The 19356-nt window shown below is 31.9% G+C and overlaps 2 protein-coding genes across 3 annotated transcripts; both read left to right on the forward strand.

Moving 5' to 3' along the window:
- Nucleotides 1–488: 488 nt before the first annotated feature.
- LOC143195428 (troponin T, skeletal muscle) lies at nucleotides 489–12787 on the forward strand. Of its 2 annotated transcripts, XM_076402518.1 has the most exons (13): nucleotides 489–602; nucleotides 5657–5702; nucleotides 5759–5794; nucleotides 6614–6640; nucleotides 7691–7816; nucleotides 7932–8053; nucleotides 8680–8798; nucleotides 9763–9984; nucleotides 10046–10138; nucleotides 10193–10273; nucleotides 10885–10963; nucleotides 12364–12601; nucleotides 12664–12787. In XM_076402518.1, the coding sequence occupies exons 2-12, from the start codon at nucleotides 5677–5679 to the stop codon at nucleotides 12582–12584; spliced, it is 1152 nt and encodes a 383-aa protein (XP_076258633.1). In that variant the 5' UTR covers nucleotides 489–602; nucleotides 5657–5676; the 3' UTR covers nucleotides 12585–12601; nucleotides 12664–12787. The 2 variants fall into 2 exon arrangements, with proteins under 2 accessions (XP_076258633.1, XP_076258634.1); XM_076402519.1 differs by lacking the exon at nucleotides 6614–6640.
- A 1497-nt stretch (nucleotides 12788–14284) lies between these two features.
- LOC143195429 (troponin T, skeletal muscle) lies at nucleotides 14285–18305 on the forward strand. The gene is made up of 9 exons (XM_076402520.1): nucleotides 14285–14432; nucleotides 14490–14618; nucleotides 14701–14947; nucleotides 15400–15618; nucleotides 15686–15778; nucleotides 15830–15910; nucleotides 15963–16041; nucleotides 17856–17921; nucleotides 17978–18305. Exons 1-9 carry the CDS (start codon nucleotides 14419–14421, stop codon nucleotides 18160–18162), a joined length of 1113 nt encoding a protein of 370 aa, XP_076258635.1. The 5' UTR covers nucleotides 14285–14418; the 3' UTR covers nucleotides 18163–18305.
- The last annotated feature ends 1051 nt before the right edge of the window (nucleotides 18306–19356 follow it).

A 19356-nucleotide genomic window follows, 5' to 3' on the forward strand; every position in this document is an offset into this window, starting at 1 on the left:
TATAATCAATGTATCGCCCTTGGGAATATGTTGAATAAAAGAACTAATTTTACCAAAAAAATGTGTTTTACTATGGTAGACCGGGAACATTTCAATTGCCCTGTTATTTAATAAAAATGGATAATTATTGTACATATTATATTGTATATTAAATATAAATATTGTTTGTTTTCCTTATTTAACCGAGTAACTAACTAAAATACCTTCTAATAACTAACTAAAACTAACTAACTAAAAGTTCGTGTCTCTAGAATAGAATGTCCCCTTAAATCAAAGGTAACCATGAACTCGTTAAATACTGAAACAATACGAGTATGTCTGCTATTCTTTCGCCGGGCCAACAGAATGCTATAGGTCAAATCGGTAGCCAAAAATGTGCAGGGTATCGTAACGGCCAGTCAAGTAACGTAACCCCTACCGCCAAAAAATCCACCGTTTCAAAAATAACCGGGTCGTTTGTAAAAGTACCGATTTAGGATGCGCGCGCGCTTCCCGAGCTCCCAGGCTCTTCCTCGGGATTTTCGGGATTTTTGCCTCAGTCACTACGGGCTCCCTGAGTTAAGTGGTGCTCCTGGATACGCCTTTTTTCCCCTTTGATTGTTGTAAGTTTAGTGTTTCGTGCTAGTGATATCATCCCCATACCGTGCCATCATCAAACCCCCTCGACTCTATCCCTTGTACATCAACCCATCTTCATTCAGCCTTAACAATAACACCCAACCTGTGTGAAGAAATACTAAATTAGGTCGTTTAAACAGTTCCCTCTGACGTCATAACCGATGTACAGTAGAAGCTCCTATTTTTAACGTTATTTTTGCATGCTATTTTTATATTTCAACTAGGCAGAAAATATTCTTCTCCAGTTGTTTAAACATAAAGTTCTAGGACGTCGTAAACCCAAAACTAATTACTATCCATGTTTTCTAATTACTTCCATTTACTATAAATAAAAAGCCAGCCACAGGCCAAAATTATTTTAAAAATTAATTTTCAAGGTCGTTTATATTTAGACCTAATTTGGAATTAATCATTATTAAAAATATTTTTTATTGGAAATAATGCAATAGTTCCCTTATTGAAAATAACGTACTTTTTTTAATCATTAATTCCTTATTTGATATTTCAATATAATGCAGACTTAAAAGATAGATAATTTCTAACGTTTTATATGCCTACTACAGCACTGAATATCAAATGATTACTACATGTCAATTTCACATAATCTATGTTTAGTGGTTGCTACTGTTATTTCGTTAAAAATCCGGAACGTTATTCCAATGAGGAATAAAATAATATGAATACCAATATTGAGCCACAACAAAAAGTGTTTCACGTTTCACTTTCTGCGATCCTATTCGAAGATGTTTTGATCAAAAAGCCCAGAAAAGAATAAAATAACTTATAATAAAATAATGAATAATAAACAGATATATATGGATTTATAGTTTCCTGATTATTGTAAAGTTTTATAAACTCCAAAAGTATTAATTATATTAGTATTAATTATATTAAATATAATAAACATTATTATATATTATTATTATTTGTTATTTTAGTCAGTTAAATAAATATCTCCACCTCTTTTGCCCAAGCACTATTTGTGATGAAGTTTCCAGATTTCCACACCTCAAATGACTTATGTTGCCCTGGCCTTAGGTGTTTTTCAAATTCCTTCTTCCGAGGAAGAAAATTAGTTTGATTTGGAATGGAAAACTTACTTACTTATAAAAGAAAAGATAAAAGAAAAAATGAATTTTTGCATGAAGATTTTGCATTTTGAATAAATAAAAAGAAAGAACAAACAATAATTTGATAATAAATTAACCTGATGGACTTTTTGGATAGTAATAATAATTTCTTCAGGGTTACAATTTATCTCTAATTATATGAACAACAGACAACAACAAATCTGAATTTAGTGGTAATGAAATTAATCTGGCAGTATATTTTTTCTGACGACTAAGTTTTCAAATAATAAAATTTTCCACTTAGATGGCACTTTTCATTTGTAATTATGTATCACTCTTGATACATAATTACAATACAGCTGCTTGATATACTCTGAAATAATTGTATTTCTATTTAACAATTAACAAATTAAAATGCTTCTCGATATAAATAAAACCAGACTAACCCCCAGAATAGATTTTTCTCTATCTTCGTTTTTCTGGTTTCCTATTACAAAGGCTCAAGGTGTTAATATTTTAAAGGACGAGTTGTTATGACTAACATGACCACCCCATCTGTTGGTGATTGTTCAAATTATATGTAGTTTCCAGTAAAATGAAGAATTGATTCATTTTTAGAGAAAAATTGGTAATTAAAAGCCGGAGTTGGTTTAATAGATCTCATTTTTAACCCAATTTTCAAGAATTTTTGACACTTTTGGTCTAATTTACGAATTTACTTTTTAAAGCATTAATTGTTGAATAACTATCTGACTACTGAAAACACGGTTACAAACATAATGAATCAAATTGATCAATTGTAGTACATTATTGGTTAACATTAATAATTATTTCCATCAAATTTAAATAAATCCTATAAACAAAATTACATATTTCCCATTGCACTAGTTGGTGAAAAGGAGACTAAAAATATAAATAGTTCATTTTGTAAATGTCACTCAGTTCTGTACTTTTTAGAAGCAGATATTTGATTACAATATACCGCATGTAACATTAAATAATTTTCTTCACGTATTTTCACGTCTACACTGGCAATCTAACATGTGCAAGTTTATGAGAAAATCGCGAAATTAATTGAAAATAATAATAATAAAATAAAGTTGTAGGAAATGGTTGAAAAGACGAATTCTCACTACTTCTTCGCTTCTTGTTTATATTCGAGTGTATTTTGGTAGACCCAAGCCTGATGCCTACTAATAAAGCTACAAGATAATTTAAAAAATGTTAATGCAAGAAAATAATAGTCTAAAATTTTCTAGTTAAATTTAATTCAATAATCTTTCTCTGTATTTATTATAAAGAATGGCATATTAAAATGTTTATAGTTTTACATTCAATAAAATATATTTAATTTCGTAACTGCCCTCAACTTCATTATATGGTAACTATTGAGAGATTGCATCAAAAATATACTTTCCTTCATAAAACGGGTATTTTTCGCACTTTTTTCAATTAATTTTATTCGAAATATTACAAATTTTCAATCAAATCGGGACCTTCATTAGTTTGGAAGCATTCGTCAAAACAAGATTCCCCAAAAAATCGATTACATGCGTTTTATCAAAAAAAAAACAGTCTGGAAAGTTTTTTTCAAATTAAGTTCTTTTTTTTAACTCAAATTTTAGTTTCATTGTTAACAAATGTGTTTAAAGATGGTTCTTCTATTAAATTATTGAACAACTTTTTCAACTTAATACTTTAATTTACATTTTCATATTGTAACAAAAAATATACTCACTAATCGTCGAACTAATAGTAGAATTTTTGCTAAACTGAATGGTGTTACCTTGCATGGAACTTTGCCCAAAATAATAACAAAATCGGAAGGCAAATAAAATAAATTATCAAATTAAATTCAAATTTATAATCAGGTAGTAGAATTGTAATTTAAACTGTACAATATTATTAAGAATAGTGTGAACATCTATAAAATTTTAATAGAAGTAGTTTGATGTTTCTCTGGATGTTGTGCTTGATCGTGACGAAACAATATATCAAGCCAAACGTAATACTGATGCTCGACCGCTAAAATTGATCTTCCATCAACCGACACCCATTCCTGTGTCGGTTGAAACTCAAGCCGTCGCCCAGCGAACTCTATTTGGCATCGTGAAAGCTATCCGGTTATTTTCGGCGACCGAAATCAGAACGAGGAACGTTTTGTGGTCTAATAATAGAGCGCTCTAATCGACAGATATTTTTATAAACCCCGTCGCGCAAATAGTCTACCGAAAAAATGTGATCGTAGGTGTATGAGGTAACACGGTAACTTGTTTGTTTAATAATGACTAATCGCCGTTGTTTACATTGTCCGATAAAAATAATGGATAGAATCGGAAATGGCTCGAAAATCACCAAAATCCTGAAATATTGAAATGAAAGTTGAAAAAGTACTATTACCATAAAAAAATAGTAAGATATGCGTTGTACCAGAACCGAACTTAGAAAATGAAAAGTGTTTTTCGGGTTGTTGCATTTTATTTCAAGTGTCTTATTATTTATTGATTACAATAATATTATAAATATCAAATCATCGAACGTTTCTGAAATATGTCGACTAAAATCATTTTAGGAGATAGTCTCTAGACCAGGAGACACACATTTTGAAATGCAACAAAAAACAAACATCATTAAACGGGCCATTTTTCGCCAGAAAATGATCTCAAATATGTTTTAAAAAATTCAAAAAATTAAAAGCTGCGTTAACGGAAGGTCTAAAAAATAGAGCAACCTTGTTGACATGATACCAAACCTTCTAGTCATCCGAACATAAAAATAAATAGATACGTGATCAGCAAAACAGTCGCAATACTTCAGAGAAGTATTTTTTATAAAATGACGGTTATTTAAAAGAAACTCAAATTTAAAAAAAATTACACATTAAATTTTATTATATTTTTTCTGGTACAAATAGTCTGAAGGTTTCACACTAAATTTGACGTAAATTAATTGGAAAAAAGTATTTTCGCTAAAAACACGCTTGAAATTTCCAGCTTAGACTTCCATGTAGCCAATTTCTATGAGGTTTATTGAATTCACGTCTTTGTTGCAAATGCACACTACTATAAAATGTGTATTTACAATAGGGTATATATTGACATACATATGTTTTGGTACTTTTAATTTTGATATTCATATTAATAAAATTCAAAGATTCATTATCGTTTTGTGTAAAAGCAGTAAACTTTATGAATTTCAACGCTTCGTATGACAGAAATTGTATGCTGACCTCTACCATTTGCACTAGCTTCCCAGACCAGGAGGATGTTACTAATACAATACACATGTTACTAATCTTCCTGTCTTAAATTTCTGTCATAGTTTGTCCAGGTCTTCAATAACTAATTCATTTAAAAACACAATTGTTTAAAAATTCTTAAACAAATATAGTACTCAGAAAAACAAACGCAACAAAAATATAACACGAACTTTGTGAAATCCATATTTTTAACCTTTTTTAGTACTATCCAATATGTTACAATATGTATGCAAAAATACGTTTTTTAAAATATTATAACTAGATTATGAAGAGAACTATTTACTCGACTACCTTATATAATATTCATTTGGTAATTACAATTTTACGCTTAAAATAAATGAAAATCCATAAGAAAGTAATCGTATGTATACTATATCGTTCAGTAAGTTCGCGAAGAGGAGTTGGAAGCAAAGAAACATATTTATTTTTGCAAAAATGACTTCTTATGAATCAAGTATGATGATCTGAATCAACAGAATCTTATAGCACCATATATCTTAGGTAAAGGTAGTCGGTAATCTAGATAAAGAAAAATGTGATTGTATCTATAAACCGGATATTTTTCACCAATATTTTGAATTTAATTTATCCAAAGAATCCAAAAAGAGTTACTCGAATTTAACTCGATATCATTTTAAAATATTGTAAGATTAACAACCAATCCAATAAACGAAGTAACTATAAATATCATATATTATATTTGTTTCAGAACTTTAAGCCTTTGCAATCATGTCTGACGAAGAAGAGGTCTACTCGTAAGTACACGAAAACGAATAAAATCAACACAATTTAACCCAATTTTCTATTTTAGTGAAGAAGAAGAGGAGGAGGAAGAAGTCGTTGAAACGTAAGTTGAACATATCGATTACCATAAAACAAAATATGATATCCCGTTTACACAACCGAGATCAAGAGATATTCGGTTAAACCAATTGGCCCGTTGAGAATTCTTACAAAAAAAACAATAAATTCTACGCCAAATTAAGGAATATATTTTATCCCACCATAGCCGCCCATTAATACCATTTTTGTTTTTCTTTTTACAGAAAAACGTAAGTTTTTTCAAACAACCCCCTCCCCCCAATCTGTACAGAAAATATTTATCAAATTACGTCATGCGTAATGTACAGTAGATGCGAGTATGTTTTTGGAGAGAGTCCCACCCCCCTGAAATAGGATAGTTTGTGACTAGCACATGTGTTTATTTCGTTTTAATTTTAAGTCTTAATAATAATAAAAACACACCACCCTAAAATGTTGCCCCGTAACATTCGTAACGTATCTGTATCCAACCCGTAAAGTCATATTGAATGTTATTACTCACCACCCTCCCCCACTACAAACCCACACAAGCGTTCAGTGAAACACACAGTTTTAAGTAATTAACCTTTTTAAGTAACCACCCGAATGCAAAGATTTCAGTTCCCGTGGCGGCCATTTTCGATTCTTTCGAATCGAGAACACACGTTCAAAAATTGACACTGAAAACTTTCGCATACCCTTAACAGATTTTACAACAGAAAATAAAACAACGACAGTGAAAACTAATACGGCTTTGTTTTGTTTTTTTATGTACATAGTTCTTTTTTTCATTCCATTTCTTTTTTCTTTCATTTTTTTTCGTCACTCCCCCCGTGTTGCCCCCCTTGTGATGTGTACCCCATAGGACCACTACTACAACTACCAAAGTCGAGTAAGTTCCCCGCTAATGGTAGATAATTTTATAAAAACACTGTCCCTAATCTAATTTTGATGATGAATGATGATTTTGTACAAAGGCTTCTTGTTTTGTACATAATGCTCAGCTTATTTTCTTACAAATAGCTTATATATATTAGAATGCCATAATAATCTTATTGCAATGACATTACAAAAGAATTAATTGTATATTTGTAAAAGCTTTTTAATTTAATTAAATCATATAGACAGAAAATCTTTTTTTTTTTGAACAAAATAACGCAAAAATACCGAATCGATATTTTTATTTTTTCATCCAGAATAATAGAGATAAAAAGAGGAAACCCGAATTAAAAAGTACCCACTAGTCTCATATATTAAAATAAACAAAATAATTTACTAAATTAAACTACCTTATAACACCATTTACTGTTATTAAATTTAATGAAGTGGAATACAAATTATATTAAAGAATCATTATAGAACAATATATACTGAATTCGTAGTGGTTGTAAGAGTATTTAAATTACGCGCCTATATTAGGATCAAAGTCGCCCATAACCAATAAAAATAACATAAGTCATCTTGACCCTTCAAAATTAACGTCCACAAAAACGTCTGTAATAGGAACCTTCAAACACATAAATCAAGTCGCCTGCCTTCAAACAAACAGGTATAGAAATTGGTATAATTGAAAGTAGTATTCGTTATTAGTAGCAGTGCGATTTAAATACTGTGAGAACCGCGTATAGTACAATTCAGTATGTATTCAGTATTATCACATCATTGCCCACTAGATTATTCGCCTAGCACAATAAAATCAGAAAGCTTCTTGGCGAAATGCAGCTTCTATTTTATACACTGTAATTATAGCTTGGCATCGGCGGTTTGGCTTTTGTTTACATAGCCGACCGGGCTGGTATTCTTAACTTAGGCTTGCGCTTATATTTAACTACAATGATTTAGGAGCAGCGAGCGATATTCGTTTTCGTTTTCCGGCTAAAATTAGCCCGAGCACTTTCGCGCCCGACCTTATCTCGCCCCGTTGACGTTTGTTTCTCCACAGGGAATCTGGCGATCCAGAATTCATCAAGAAGACAGACCAGAAGAGATCTGATCTCGATGAACAGCTGCGTGAATACATCACCGAATGGCGTAAACAACGTGCCAAGGAAGAAGAAGAACTTAAAAGGTAAATTATGTCAATTAAAAGTAAATATTTTACATAAATTATCAGGCGAATTTTCCTCAATTTTTTATCTGTGCGTAAAAAGGCAGATTTCACATTAAATTTGATGTTTTTACAGACTAAAGGAGAAACAAGCCAAACGCAAGGTCACTCGTGCCGAAGAAGAAAAGAAATTGGCCGAGAGGAAGAAGCAAGAAGAAGAACGTCGCCAACGTGAAATTGAAGAAAAGAAACAAAAAGGTAATAAACAAGTACAAAATACAATATTAAATGCATTTAATAAAATTAGTGATCGGCCAGTGGCAAAAATTCGACCGTCATTCAGTCAAGTTAATTACATTTCCTTTATAAGACCCCCCTAGTAAAACCTAATTAAAATAAATTGAAAAATTGTGCCTATAATAAAATTACTTCAAGTTTTGATTAGGTAATATTATTGTACATAAATATTATTTTCAATAATATTTTTGGATAACTGGAGCTAATTCTTGAAAATTGAAAGTAAACTTTTTATCAAATATTATTATAATCATAACAGTTATGTTTGTCAAGTAAACAAATAAAATAACAATAAAATGTCGAAAAATACTTTAACTAAAGTTTAAATCTAATTTTAAAAGAATTATTATTATATATTAAATATTATTACAGTTTATTATATTTTCCAACTAAAATATAAATACACAATAAAAAAACAGTCTGTCTTATGTCTTATCTTACCTAGATTGAATGAAAATAATTTTTTTTCCCTATTAATTCAATATTTATTTCCAATTATTTCTGGACAAAAGTGTTAAAATTGATCTTTATTTAACCAGTATCATAAAATAATATAGTAGAATTAATGCTGTTCAATTAAATTGTAGAAATCGAAGAGAAGAGATTGCGTTTGGAAGAAGCCGAAAAGAAACGCCAGGCTTTGCAGGCTCTGAATGCCGCCAGCAAAAAGAGTCCCAATTACACAGTTTCCAAAAAGGATGCCGCCGTAAGTATTTAAAATAAAGATGTTTGAATAATAATTATTAAAGATAAGATATAAGTCTGATATATATTCTTAAAAATGTTAACCGATTTTTAAGGGATTGCCATCAATATTTTTTAAATAATTATGTGTTGTTGTTCCACTGTGAATGTGATGTTTGGATTTATATAATGCTTATATGAGAATGACATATTTTCAATTCCGCTCCACGAATCCAATTCAAGGTTAAATTTTATTATTAACCTTATAAGATAACAATTTATCAAAAAATGTCGAGGCAATTGACAGACAACATCAGGCATACCAAAGCCTTCTGCAACTTTGTAGTAAGCAGATACACATTTCAGTAAAAAACTTTGTTATGGCTTTTCTTTGCCATTGTTTTTGCCAACAATTTTAAGGTTTTAAGGTATCAATGTCCAGGGTTTACCTAGATATTAATATTCTTTAGCTTTTTGCCCCTGGCGCATGGTTCATTGTTGCTTCTTATAGGAGGAATAGGTGTCATAAGATTTTTGATTCTCTGTTGATATCCAAAATGGTTCATCAGATATTTTATATCCTGGTGCCTGTTACTGCTGATGAATGAGGAGCCAATGATCCCCTTCCTCAATGAGCTTCTTCTAGTTATTAAATCGCATTGAAACTGGTATTGATGTAACACTGAAGGTTATATTTCCTAGTCAGTGCTTTTCAATAAGATTTCAGTATTTTGTTTTCAATTAAGGATAACACAATGGCTGAATATTCGAATTTTATGACAATTTTCTTATGATAAAACATCAGGCAATGGTAATTACTGTTCCTTTCTTGAACTGCTTCTTTTCCTCGCAGATTCCATTTATTGCCAGTCAAAAAAGTATGTTTTCAAATGCTAAGCGTTAATATTATATAACAGTTTCTGTTAGTCTGTCTCCCTTTTCCCACAATCTATTTTCCAAGTAACAAGTTACTATATAATTTTCAGGGCGCCAACCTCTCTCCTGCCCAAGTTGAAAGGAACAAGACGAAAGAACAGTTGGAAGAAGAAAAGAAGATCTCCCTCTCCATCCGTATCAAACCCTTGGCTATCGACGGTTTGAGCGTGGACAAATTGAGAGAAAAGGCTCAAGAACTTTGGGAACTCATCGTCAAGTTGGAAACCGAGAAGTACGACTTGGAAGAAAGGCAAAAACGTCAAGACTATGATGTAAGTTGGACTCGTCAAACCGGTCGCGCGAAGAAACTATACATGTCTGCCTTTATTTCAGCTTAAAGAATTGAAAGAAAGACAGAAACAACAATTGAGGCACAAAGCCTTGAAGAAGGGTCTCGACCCTGAAGCACTCACCGGCAAATACCCAGTAAGATTGGTGATTTATGAGATCATGGTTGATATTTAAAAAAACTTTTTTCAGCCTAAAATTCAAGTCGCCTCCAAATACGAGCGTCGTGTAGACACCAGGTCTTACGGCGACAAGAAGAACCTCTTCGAAGGTGTAAGTATTCAAAACATATTTTAATGATACTTCTCTATATACCAAATAAATAATAATTCACATACTTAAAATAAACAGACGACAATAATTAAACTACAATTTCCATAAATCATTTAAATTAATTTCTTAAGGGGTTATACCAGTCTGACAACGTCACGATACGTCATATATACTTTTATATATTTTATAAATATCGTATGTTTTTATAAATATGTATTTGTGAGAAAAAAGTATCTTCGGTTTATCCTAATAGATGATATCCTTCAGTCGACAAAACATTCTATATATAAAAATAGTATCATTTTTAAATAAGTATAACGCTAAAAGATATTTGCTGACTAAAAAATATAGAAAAAATCCGACCGGGAAAAAGGCCGTATAGTCCCTTAATACCTAATATAGTTTTAATACCTAAAATTTAATTAAATTATTTTGTATTATTCAAGGGTATTCAAGTAATATCCTTGGAAGAAATTAACAAAAGGTGGTTAAAACGAGAAGACAGATTTTGTTCGAGATGTGAGTCAGTTTTTGTAAAATATCCCGCACCTCATTATTATTATATTGCTTGTTTTATTATTTTAATTGATTGTGTTTTGTTTCCTTCCCAGGGATATGAAGATATTGTTAAAGAAATCAATGAAAAGCTCTGGAAGGAGAGATTGGGACAATTCGACTCCAGACAGAAGGGTAAGATGATTTTTTTATAGTATTTTCTTGAACAATTTCTTCGGCCTCCTTATTTTAAAAATTTTCACTCCTTATCCCCATTTAACTGTGCAGTTCTCGGACTTTTTGTCTCTTTGTTTTGTTAATAAGACATTATAAAATAACGCACAACGAACTAGCAACACTTACTACTGGGTCTGGAATAAGTTTTGAATGAAAATAAATTCAATAAATTTGTAATTATTACATTGTTAATAACTATTTTTCGGATCAAGCTTTCACATCATTCTTATAAAAGAAGCTTCTATTGAAATATTTTTACTGAAATCCGAACTATTACTAAGTTCGGATTTCAGCCAAAGGAAATTTTCGCACTTTTTAACAAATACTTGTGTTTTCAATGCATTGGTTCAATTAATTTACTTCGTTCTAAGCCTATAACACTCTAGTTTTCCAATGTATCTAATAGATTTTTAATTAAATTTAAATCTGGACTCAGTTATGATTTTAGTAAATGATTGTTTCTTACGTTAGTTGTACATTTGAAATCATTGCCATGTTGAAGTTTTCAAAACCAAAGTGTCGTCGAAGTGTCTTTCCGCATAGGGTACCACAATTTTTTTTTATTACTTTTACTGCTTGGACAATCTGCCCAATAGGCAATAAGTATTTCTTATTTATATTTTATATATATATATATATATATATATATATATATATATATATATGTATATAGCATGTTGTTAATTATCTTAATTAATTAGTCTTATTGTAAAGCTTATTCTAAAAGCTATATATATCCAATAATCAGATGAGGTGGAGTTAAACAATTTAGTCTACGCACTTCACTATCATGTCGCATATGCATGGGATGCACTGACACTCCTTCGAAGTACTTCACACAAACAAGTTGAATTACACTCGTTATGGGTTCTAGAAGAATATAGCGTTGTATCACTTCCTTTGAAATATAGTAGCATCAACAATGGCACGCAACCCTTTATTTTGAAACCGCTGAAATATACAGCATAAATAAGTAATAACTATTTGGATCAATAAAAATTGTGATTATATTTTCATTATATGTAACAGGTCAAATGAAAAATCGTCGGCCTACCATAATAAAATTCATTTATTTGGCAAAATTAGTTTTTTTATTCAACATAATTCCCTTCAAGGGTGATACACTGATTATAGCGACCCTCCAACTCCTAATTTGTTTTAAAGGTTTTTTTTCACCATCCCTAATTGTATGAATGTTAAAAGGAAGAAACGATAGGCGGTTAACACAACTTACAATGCACCGATCAATACAGTTCAAGAACGCACCAAATAGTTTCGATGCCTCAACGTTTCTTCCCCTCTCTTTCTAGTATTTCGATTACGTGTTTTACATTACGCACTCTCTTGTACACCCACAGCCCGCCTTCCCAAGTGGTTCGGCGAACGCCCCGGCAAGAAGGCCGGCGACCCAGAAACACCAGAAGGCGAGGAAACCAAACAGGACGATGAGGACCTGAAGGAACCAGTCTTCGAACCCGAACCAGAAGAAGAGGAGGAAGAGGAGGAGGTCGAGGAAGTAGAAGAGGAAGAGGAGGAGGAAGACGAAGAGGAAGAAGAGGAGGAGGAAGAGGAAGAATAGATAAGAGGTATTATAAGGTACGTGGTTTAGATATATGATGCTCGTGATACAAAATTGTTAATGATTTGGTTATTTTTAGGTTCCCGTGGAGTATCAACATTATCTACATGATGTTTCTGTTTTCTCCGCATTATCTATAAGTTTAAAATATATTATATCTGTTAAATTAAAGTTCTGTTAATAAATAAAGGTATATTCCTAAGTGTTTTGATTTTAATTTGCAGAAGTACGTCAATATCCTAAGAACTACAAATTCGATACCATCTTTTCATTTCAATTATGATTATAACATTTTAAATCAACCAAATGCAAAAATATGTGATATGTGAAGATTTACTCGAAGAAAAAGTTAACAATTTGAGGCAAAAAAAACAAATCACTGCAGTGATGAAGTGATTTATGTATTCAAAGTATTGGCCATTTGATTCTATACATCTTACCCATCTGTTTATCCTTGAGCAAAACCATTCATCTAGCTATTTTCTAACTTATTCGATATTGGCAAAGTACTACTCTGCAAGCGCGTTACCGATTATTTGATGCGAAAAGTTCGGACGAGACAAGGTCTGGATAATACGCCGGGTGCGATAATATTTCCCATCCAAGTGCTTTCAACGCTTCCTTAACCTGTTTTTCTTTATGAGACGGCGCGTTATCGTGCTGTAAAAAAATTCTGGACGTTTTTCGATCAATGCATAGTTCAAATCGATCATTGTTCATCATTTGTTGTCCGTAGCGATCACGATTAACTGTTTCAACAGTTCGTAATACAGCACGCCACTCAAACACAGAGTATTGTTTTGCTACCAAAACATGGAGTCGATCAGCCGGCTTCGCCAGGTGATAACGATAACTTTTGGCGCTTAGGATTTTCAAAATAAATCCACTTTTCGTCGGCCGTCACGATTCGATGCAGAAATTACTTCCAGTCAGAACGTTCTTTGTCTTGCAGATCGAAATCTTGCGGATTTTTTTTAATATATTCGTCGGTAACAACCTCTTTTGGGCGACCACTGATTTCACCCTCTTTGGTGCTCATTTCACGACGTCTAAACTTAGCATACCAATCCTCGATGATTGATTCTCCTAGAGCAGTGTCCGGAAACCCGACATCAAGCCAACTTTTTACTTCAATTATATTTTTTCCCTTCAAAAAGCAATATTTTATCAACAAGCGAAATTCGTTTTTATCCATTTTTTTTCACAATAACAAAAGTTGCTTCACTCAAAATGAAGTGAATTATAAATTCACAAAGTAATCATCCTACATTGTCAGTCAGTAGAATAATAAAAAGATTAGAAATGTGTCCAATCCTAACGTTACATACTTAAGCCTAGTGACATATGTTGGAAAATGACTTTCCAGTACACCTGGTATCAGTTGCTGACAAAATAAAACTAATTATAAAAAAATCTTGATCAATTCAATTAATTTAATTTAAAACCAATAATTTAAAATAGATGTTATTAATAACATTTTGACTAGTGATCAGCTGATTAATATTTACAGGCAAAGCTACCGATTAATAAACCGCTACGCACCTCGGTAAATAGAAGAACTTTCTTTTGGCAAAGCCTAATGACGACGCACAATGCCAACTAGTCAGATCTTTCAAACTGCTTTCATTCCGATCGTTCGAATAATGATGCCAGCTCAAAAATTCGCCCTACACACTAAATATAGCGGCCCGCATCGATTTCGGTCCAAATATCTTTTATGTTAAGCAATCAAAGCTTATATGCAATTAACCGCATTGGTTAATCGACCAGTTACAATTAAATCGGTCGCGGCAAAAGCACTGCCGTTCCTAGCAACCGAAATCAACGTATCAACATGGAAGAGGAAGAGTAAGGAAAAGAAATTATACATTAATTCGAGATATTCATATCAAACAACTGTTTCAGAGGAGATACCGGAGATCCGGAATTCATCAAGAGACAGGAACAGAAACGTTCTGAATTGGACGAACAACTTCGCGAATATATAGCAGAATGGCGATCTGTTAGAATCAAAGAAGCACAGGAGCTTAAAAGGTAATAGGAGAGCTTGTAGTGCATTTCTTCACATTGAACAAAGAATCCATTAAAATTCATTCACAATCCTATATATTATCAGATTAAAAGAAAAGCAAGCAAAGAGAAAAGTGGCCCGAGCAGATGAAGAGAAAGCCGCAGCCGAAAGAAAGAAGGCGGAAGAAGAAAGACGAATCAAGGAGATGGAAGAGAAGAAAATAAGGGACGCCGAAGAGAAAAAACAGAGGCTCATCGAGGCCGAGAAGAAACGTCAAGCGATGATGGCGGCATTAAAGGAACAACATAAAAACAAGACCCTAAATTTTGTCGTGAAAAAAAAGGCCTTAGCTGTAAGTATTATAAGTTAAAATTATTAACCGTGTAGATTTAGGACGGTGGTAATATATATTCCTGATATATAAGTACAATCTATACAATCTAGCAACACTTCGAATTAAAATATAGACTATCATTTTCATAGGTACACCACCTCATAAAATTATTAACATAGCCAGCTATATAAACAAATCAGTGTCACATTTTAACAAAACCGTTACGGGCCTCCCATTTCATTTTCTTACAACTTAAGACCTTCTGCTTTAAATATATATGTCATCAAATACATAGTTTTTAAACTTTCTTTAAATTCCCACAAATATCGCTTATTTGACACAAAACTTTAGATTTGACGTTTATGTAACCGGTATGACGGTTATGTTAACTAACTTATATATTCTAAATATTATTTGTAGTCCCTATGATATCTTATGTTAAAAAATAATATTACTTGAAATTAATTTAGGCCAGTTTATCTGACGCAGAACTCGAACGAACTAAAACCAAGGAGCAACTGGAAGAGGAGAAGAAAATTTCTTTGTCGATCAGAATTAAACCCCTACAGCTCGACGGTTTATCGGAGGAAAAACTCCGAGAGAAGGCGATAGAATTATGGGACGTTATCGTCAAGTTAGAAACGGAAAAGTATGACTTGGAAGAGCGGCAAAAAAGACAGGAATATGATGTAAGATAGGCAAACATATGTAAACTTAATTGCATAATATCTTAATATCGTTTATTACACACAATAGCTTAAGGAATTAAAAGAACGCCAACGACAACAATTGAGACATAAGGCTTTAAAGAAGGGTTTAGACCCGGAAGCTCTGACAGGTCCACATCCTGTAAGAAACCATAACCTATAAAGCATAAATTGTTAACGCGTATTTTTTTAGCCAAAAATACAACTTGCGTCAAAATATGAACGCCGTGTCGATACTAGATCATTTGATGACAAACAAAAACTTTTTCAAGGCGTATGTATCATCGTTATTCGATAAATGTAGTATAATAATTTCCCTTCTATAGGGTTTTGATATGGTCGCTTTAGAAATGATGGAAAAGATATGGAACGAAAAGCTACAGGAATTTATGGAGAGACCCAGAAGTAAGTTAGTAATAGCGTCATTTATTAACAAATTTTAATATCAAGCTTAATAATGGTCGATTTTTTTCATTTCAAATTCCAAGTTCGAATGTTGCATATCTATAGGTTCGCCATGTATTGTTACTGATCTACACTGCTAAATTTTACAGTTTGACATTTATATTTTTCAAACTAATTTTGATATCAATTTTTTTATTTATTAACTACATTTTCCATTTGATATGCTTAATACATTCTTAATTAACAAATTAATTTATTACTACTATTATGTTGTACTTACATTAATACACAAAGCAAGGCGAGTAAATACTTGAGCTAAAGTTAAGAATACAATTATACACTAAACAAGTTCGTGTGATTTGGTTCGCTTCAATCTTCTAATTTCCCGCGTGTTATCGAGGAACTGTATTGCTTCCACGCTGATGTGATTTAGCAATCTTATTTCATGTTTTAAGATGAAATCTTGGATCATTTTGTATATCCATTTGATTTTGAGGTCATCGTGCAGCTCTTCGTTGGTTACGTAGAGATAAGCATTGGTAATTAATGATAGAACTCTGTTTTGGGTGCGTTGGATTACTAGTAGGTTTAATGTTTTAGTACAATCCAATATTTAGACACCATGTGTCCAAATTGGCTTTAAGATTGACTGATAAACTAATCTCTTTGATTTTACGTTATGTTGAGAATATGTTCCGGCTAACCAGTAGAGTTGCTTAACTTTGAGTCTAATCTGTTCTACTTTTTGTTTAACATGATGTTTTCCATTTAACCTACCATGGAGATGTATGCCGAGGTATTTAATTGATTCGGCTTGAAGAATTAGACATTTGTCAAGTAATATTTTGCCACAACACAAAACTAACATGGATAGATTTGGAGCTATTAAGCTACATTTTCCAGTATCTCGTCCATTTGTAGATCTTGTTGACTGCTACTTGTACTTTTTCTACAGCATTAGGCAGAAATATATCTTTTTCCGTGATAACTGTGTCGTCGGCAAATGTTCCAAGTACTGTTTATTTTGTTGTTTGGATATCAGCAGTATAGAAGAGATACAGGAGTGGTCCCAAGAGACTAGCCGGTGGAACTCCAGCCGAAATAGGTTTAAATATTGAAAATGCGCCTTCATGTGAGACTCCAAATTTTCTTTTGAAAAGATATGATTCCAGCAGTCGACAGTAATTCCGCGGTAGCAATTTACTCATTTTGTAGATTAATCCCAAAAGCCACATTTTGATATCAATGGCAAAAATCACAAGGACAACCAAAAAAGCTTTAAGGCAACGAATTTTAACATGAAAAATTATTATCACATTAATTGTGTTGAGTTACCTTTGATTTAAGTATAAAAATAGTGGTTTCTTTGCTTGTTAAGTAGAGAATAAGATTTCCCTAACGTCTATTGTGACAAAACGATGGAAAGATGAAACAAAAAGATCTTAGCTTTTATCCAAAAAACCGTATTCCGTTTAGGCTGCAATGTCTACTAGCCAAAACGGAATATTTGAAAAATATTGTGTTAATAACGAATGAAATCACTACTAATGCTTAACAATGTCGATTGGACAATTTTAATAACGAACTATTAAGAATAAGACCAGGAAGCAAGTAATATAAAGTTATCCTTCTGGCACATCGAACATATTCATCAAACTTAGCTCCTGGTGATCGATTTAAGCCTGGCTGATACATACTGAAATACTAAGGAAATGCGAGAACAACAAATTCAAAAGGACAAGAAAATATTTTCATTTAAAATCGCCTAGATCTAATATCTATAAAAATTAATTACTAACAAATTTCTTACAAAGGGAGGCTGCCAAAATGGTGCGGGGAACGTCCGGGAAAGAAGCCGGGCGATCCCGAAACGCCCGAAGGTAATCGTTAAAGACTCGATTTAAAATTGAAACCCTTAAAATAATGTATTTATCAGGCGAAGAGGAAGCGGCGAAGATCGATGATGATGTCGATGATATTATTAAGGATACCCAAGCTGCGGATAACATCGAGGACGAAGACTTAGAGGAGGAGGAAGTTGAGATTGATGAAATCGAGGAAGAATCCGAAGAGGATGAGGACGAAGAGGAGGAGGAAGAGGAGGAGGAGGAAGAAGAATAGTTAAAAACAACTCTAATGTAGAATTTTAATTTTATTTGTATTATAATGGGTTAAATAAACTTGGAGTAATAGTTATTGGACGTAAGTTATTATTATGTAATGTAATTAAACATCAACGAAATTGAATTAGATTTTAACTGTGTTACTATCTATATATTTTTAGCCTCTTAACTTCCATGTTCTTACTATTATATTTAAATCACAAACCTAAATCGCCCACAATGTATATTAATTGTAATTATACCTTATGCTTTGAAAACCATATTTTTTAAGTTTTAAAAGTAAAATTTTAAAAATTACATATCACATAAATAACAGGGTAGGTAAAACATCCTATTTTAAAAATAGAATAAGAAACAAAGAAAATTACTATAAGGCAAATAAAAAAACAGAACTGTAATATAACAAGTGGACAAGAAAATACCAACGACAATTTAGTAAAAAAAAACAACTGATTCTGTTAAATATTATTTTTTCAATATATGTCAGCTTTTTTGTAACTTTTCATTTGTTATTTATATATATTCTCCTAAATTACGATGGCATATCTTCAAGCGACCTTTAATAAACTTATAACAACAGTTTTGGCTTCCGTATCTACAATTCCCATTGATATTCAGCACGTTGAAGAAGTTCGGTATTTTTATATACCGTTATATTACTTGAGCGTGTTAAATTTTCGCCCTTTTAGTCCTTATGAAATACTTCAGAGAGATATAATATTCTTTTAAAGCGATATTATTATCAGACGCATCTTTTCGAACATTCTCTATTTAATTTAACATTAATTATGAATTTGCGTTTATAACAAAGTATGATTTAAAAAAACAAGGACTTAGCACTTGAGGAAGTACTTGAACCTTCAGTTAGACACTGGTTTCTGGCGTTAAGTTAACAAAACAACTGAAATCTTGGTTTTCGAGTCGAATAAAGAACCCTTAACATATAGCATAATAACAAGTTTAAATATTACTGCTTTATCGCTTTTGTCCAGCAGCTTAGATTTTTCAATGGAAAATCATTTTCCTACACCCAATACAAAGCCTCAATAAAAACAAATTTAGTATTTTTTTATTTTTAGAATGTTATTTTAGAGTTAATTTTTATCTTTTTATTTGTTTCAAAAATTAAAAAACATGTGTTAAGTTATAAAATATTTGTCGGAACAAAATTGAACTACATTGTTATCAAGCT

This window comes from Rhynchophorus ferrugineus, unplaced genomic scaffold (assembly GCF_030347505.1).
Source record: "Rhynchophorus ferrugineus isolate W39M unplaced genomic scaffold, kcgeb_rfMv2 rfM4, whole genome shotgun sequence".
NCBI classification, from domain to species: Eukaryota; Metazoa; Arthropoda; class Insecta; order Coleoptera; family Curculionidae; genus Rhynchophorus; species Rhynchophorus ferrugineus.

Excerpts from the sequence above, each read along its gene's own strand:
- LOC143195428 (XM_076402518.1), top strand. The coding sequence starts at position 5,677 with ATGTCTGACGAAGAAGAGGTCTACTC. Across the intron at positions 8,054-8,679 it reads TGAAGAAAAGAAACAAAAAG|AAATCGAAGAGAAGAGATTG; the intron begins GTAATAAACAAG and ends ATTAAATTGTAG. Across the intron at positions 10,139-10,192 it reads CACTCACCGGCAAATACCCA|CCTAAAATTCAAGTCGCCTC; the intron begins GTAAGATTGGTG and ends AACTTTTTTCAG.
- LOC143195429 (XM_076402520.1), top strand. Across the intron at positions 15,911-15,962 it reads AACAAAAACTTTTTCAAGGC|GGTTTTGATATGGTCGCTTT; the intron begins GTATGTATCATC and ends TCCCTTCTATAG. Across the intron at positions 17,922-17,977 it reads CGATCCCGAAACGCCCGAAG|GCGAAGAGGAAGCGGCGAAG; the intron begins GTAATCGTTAAA and ends TGTATTTATCAG.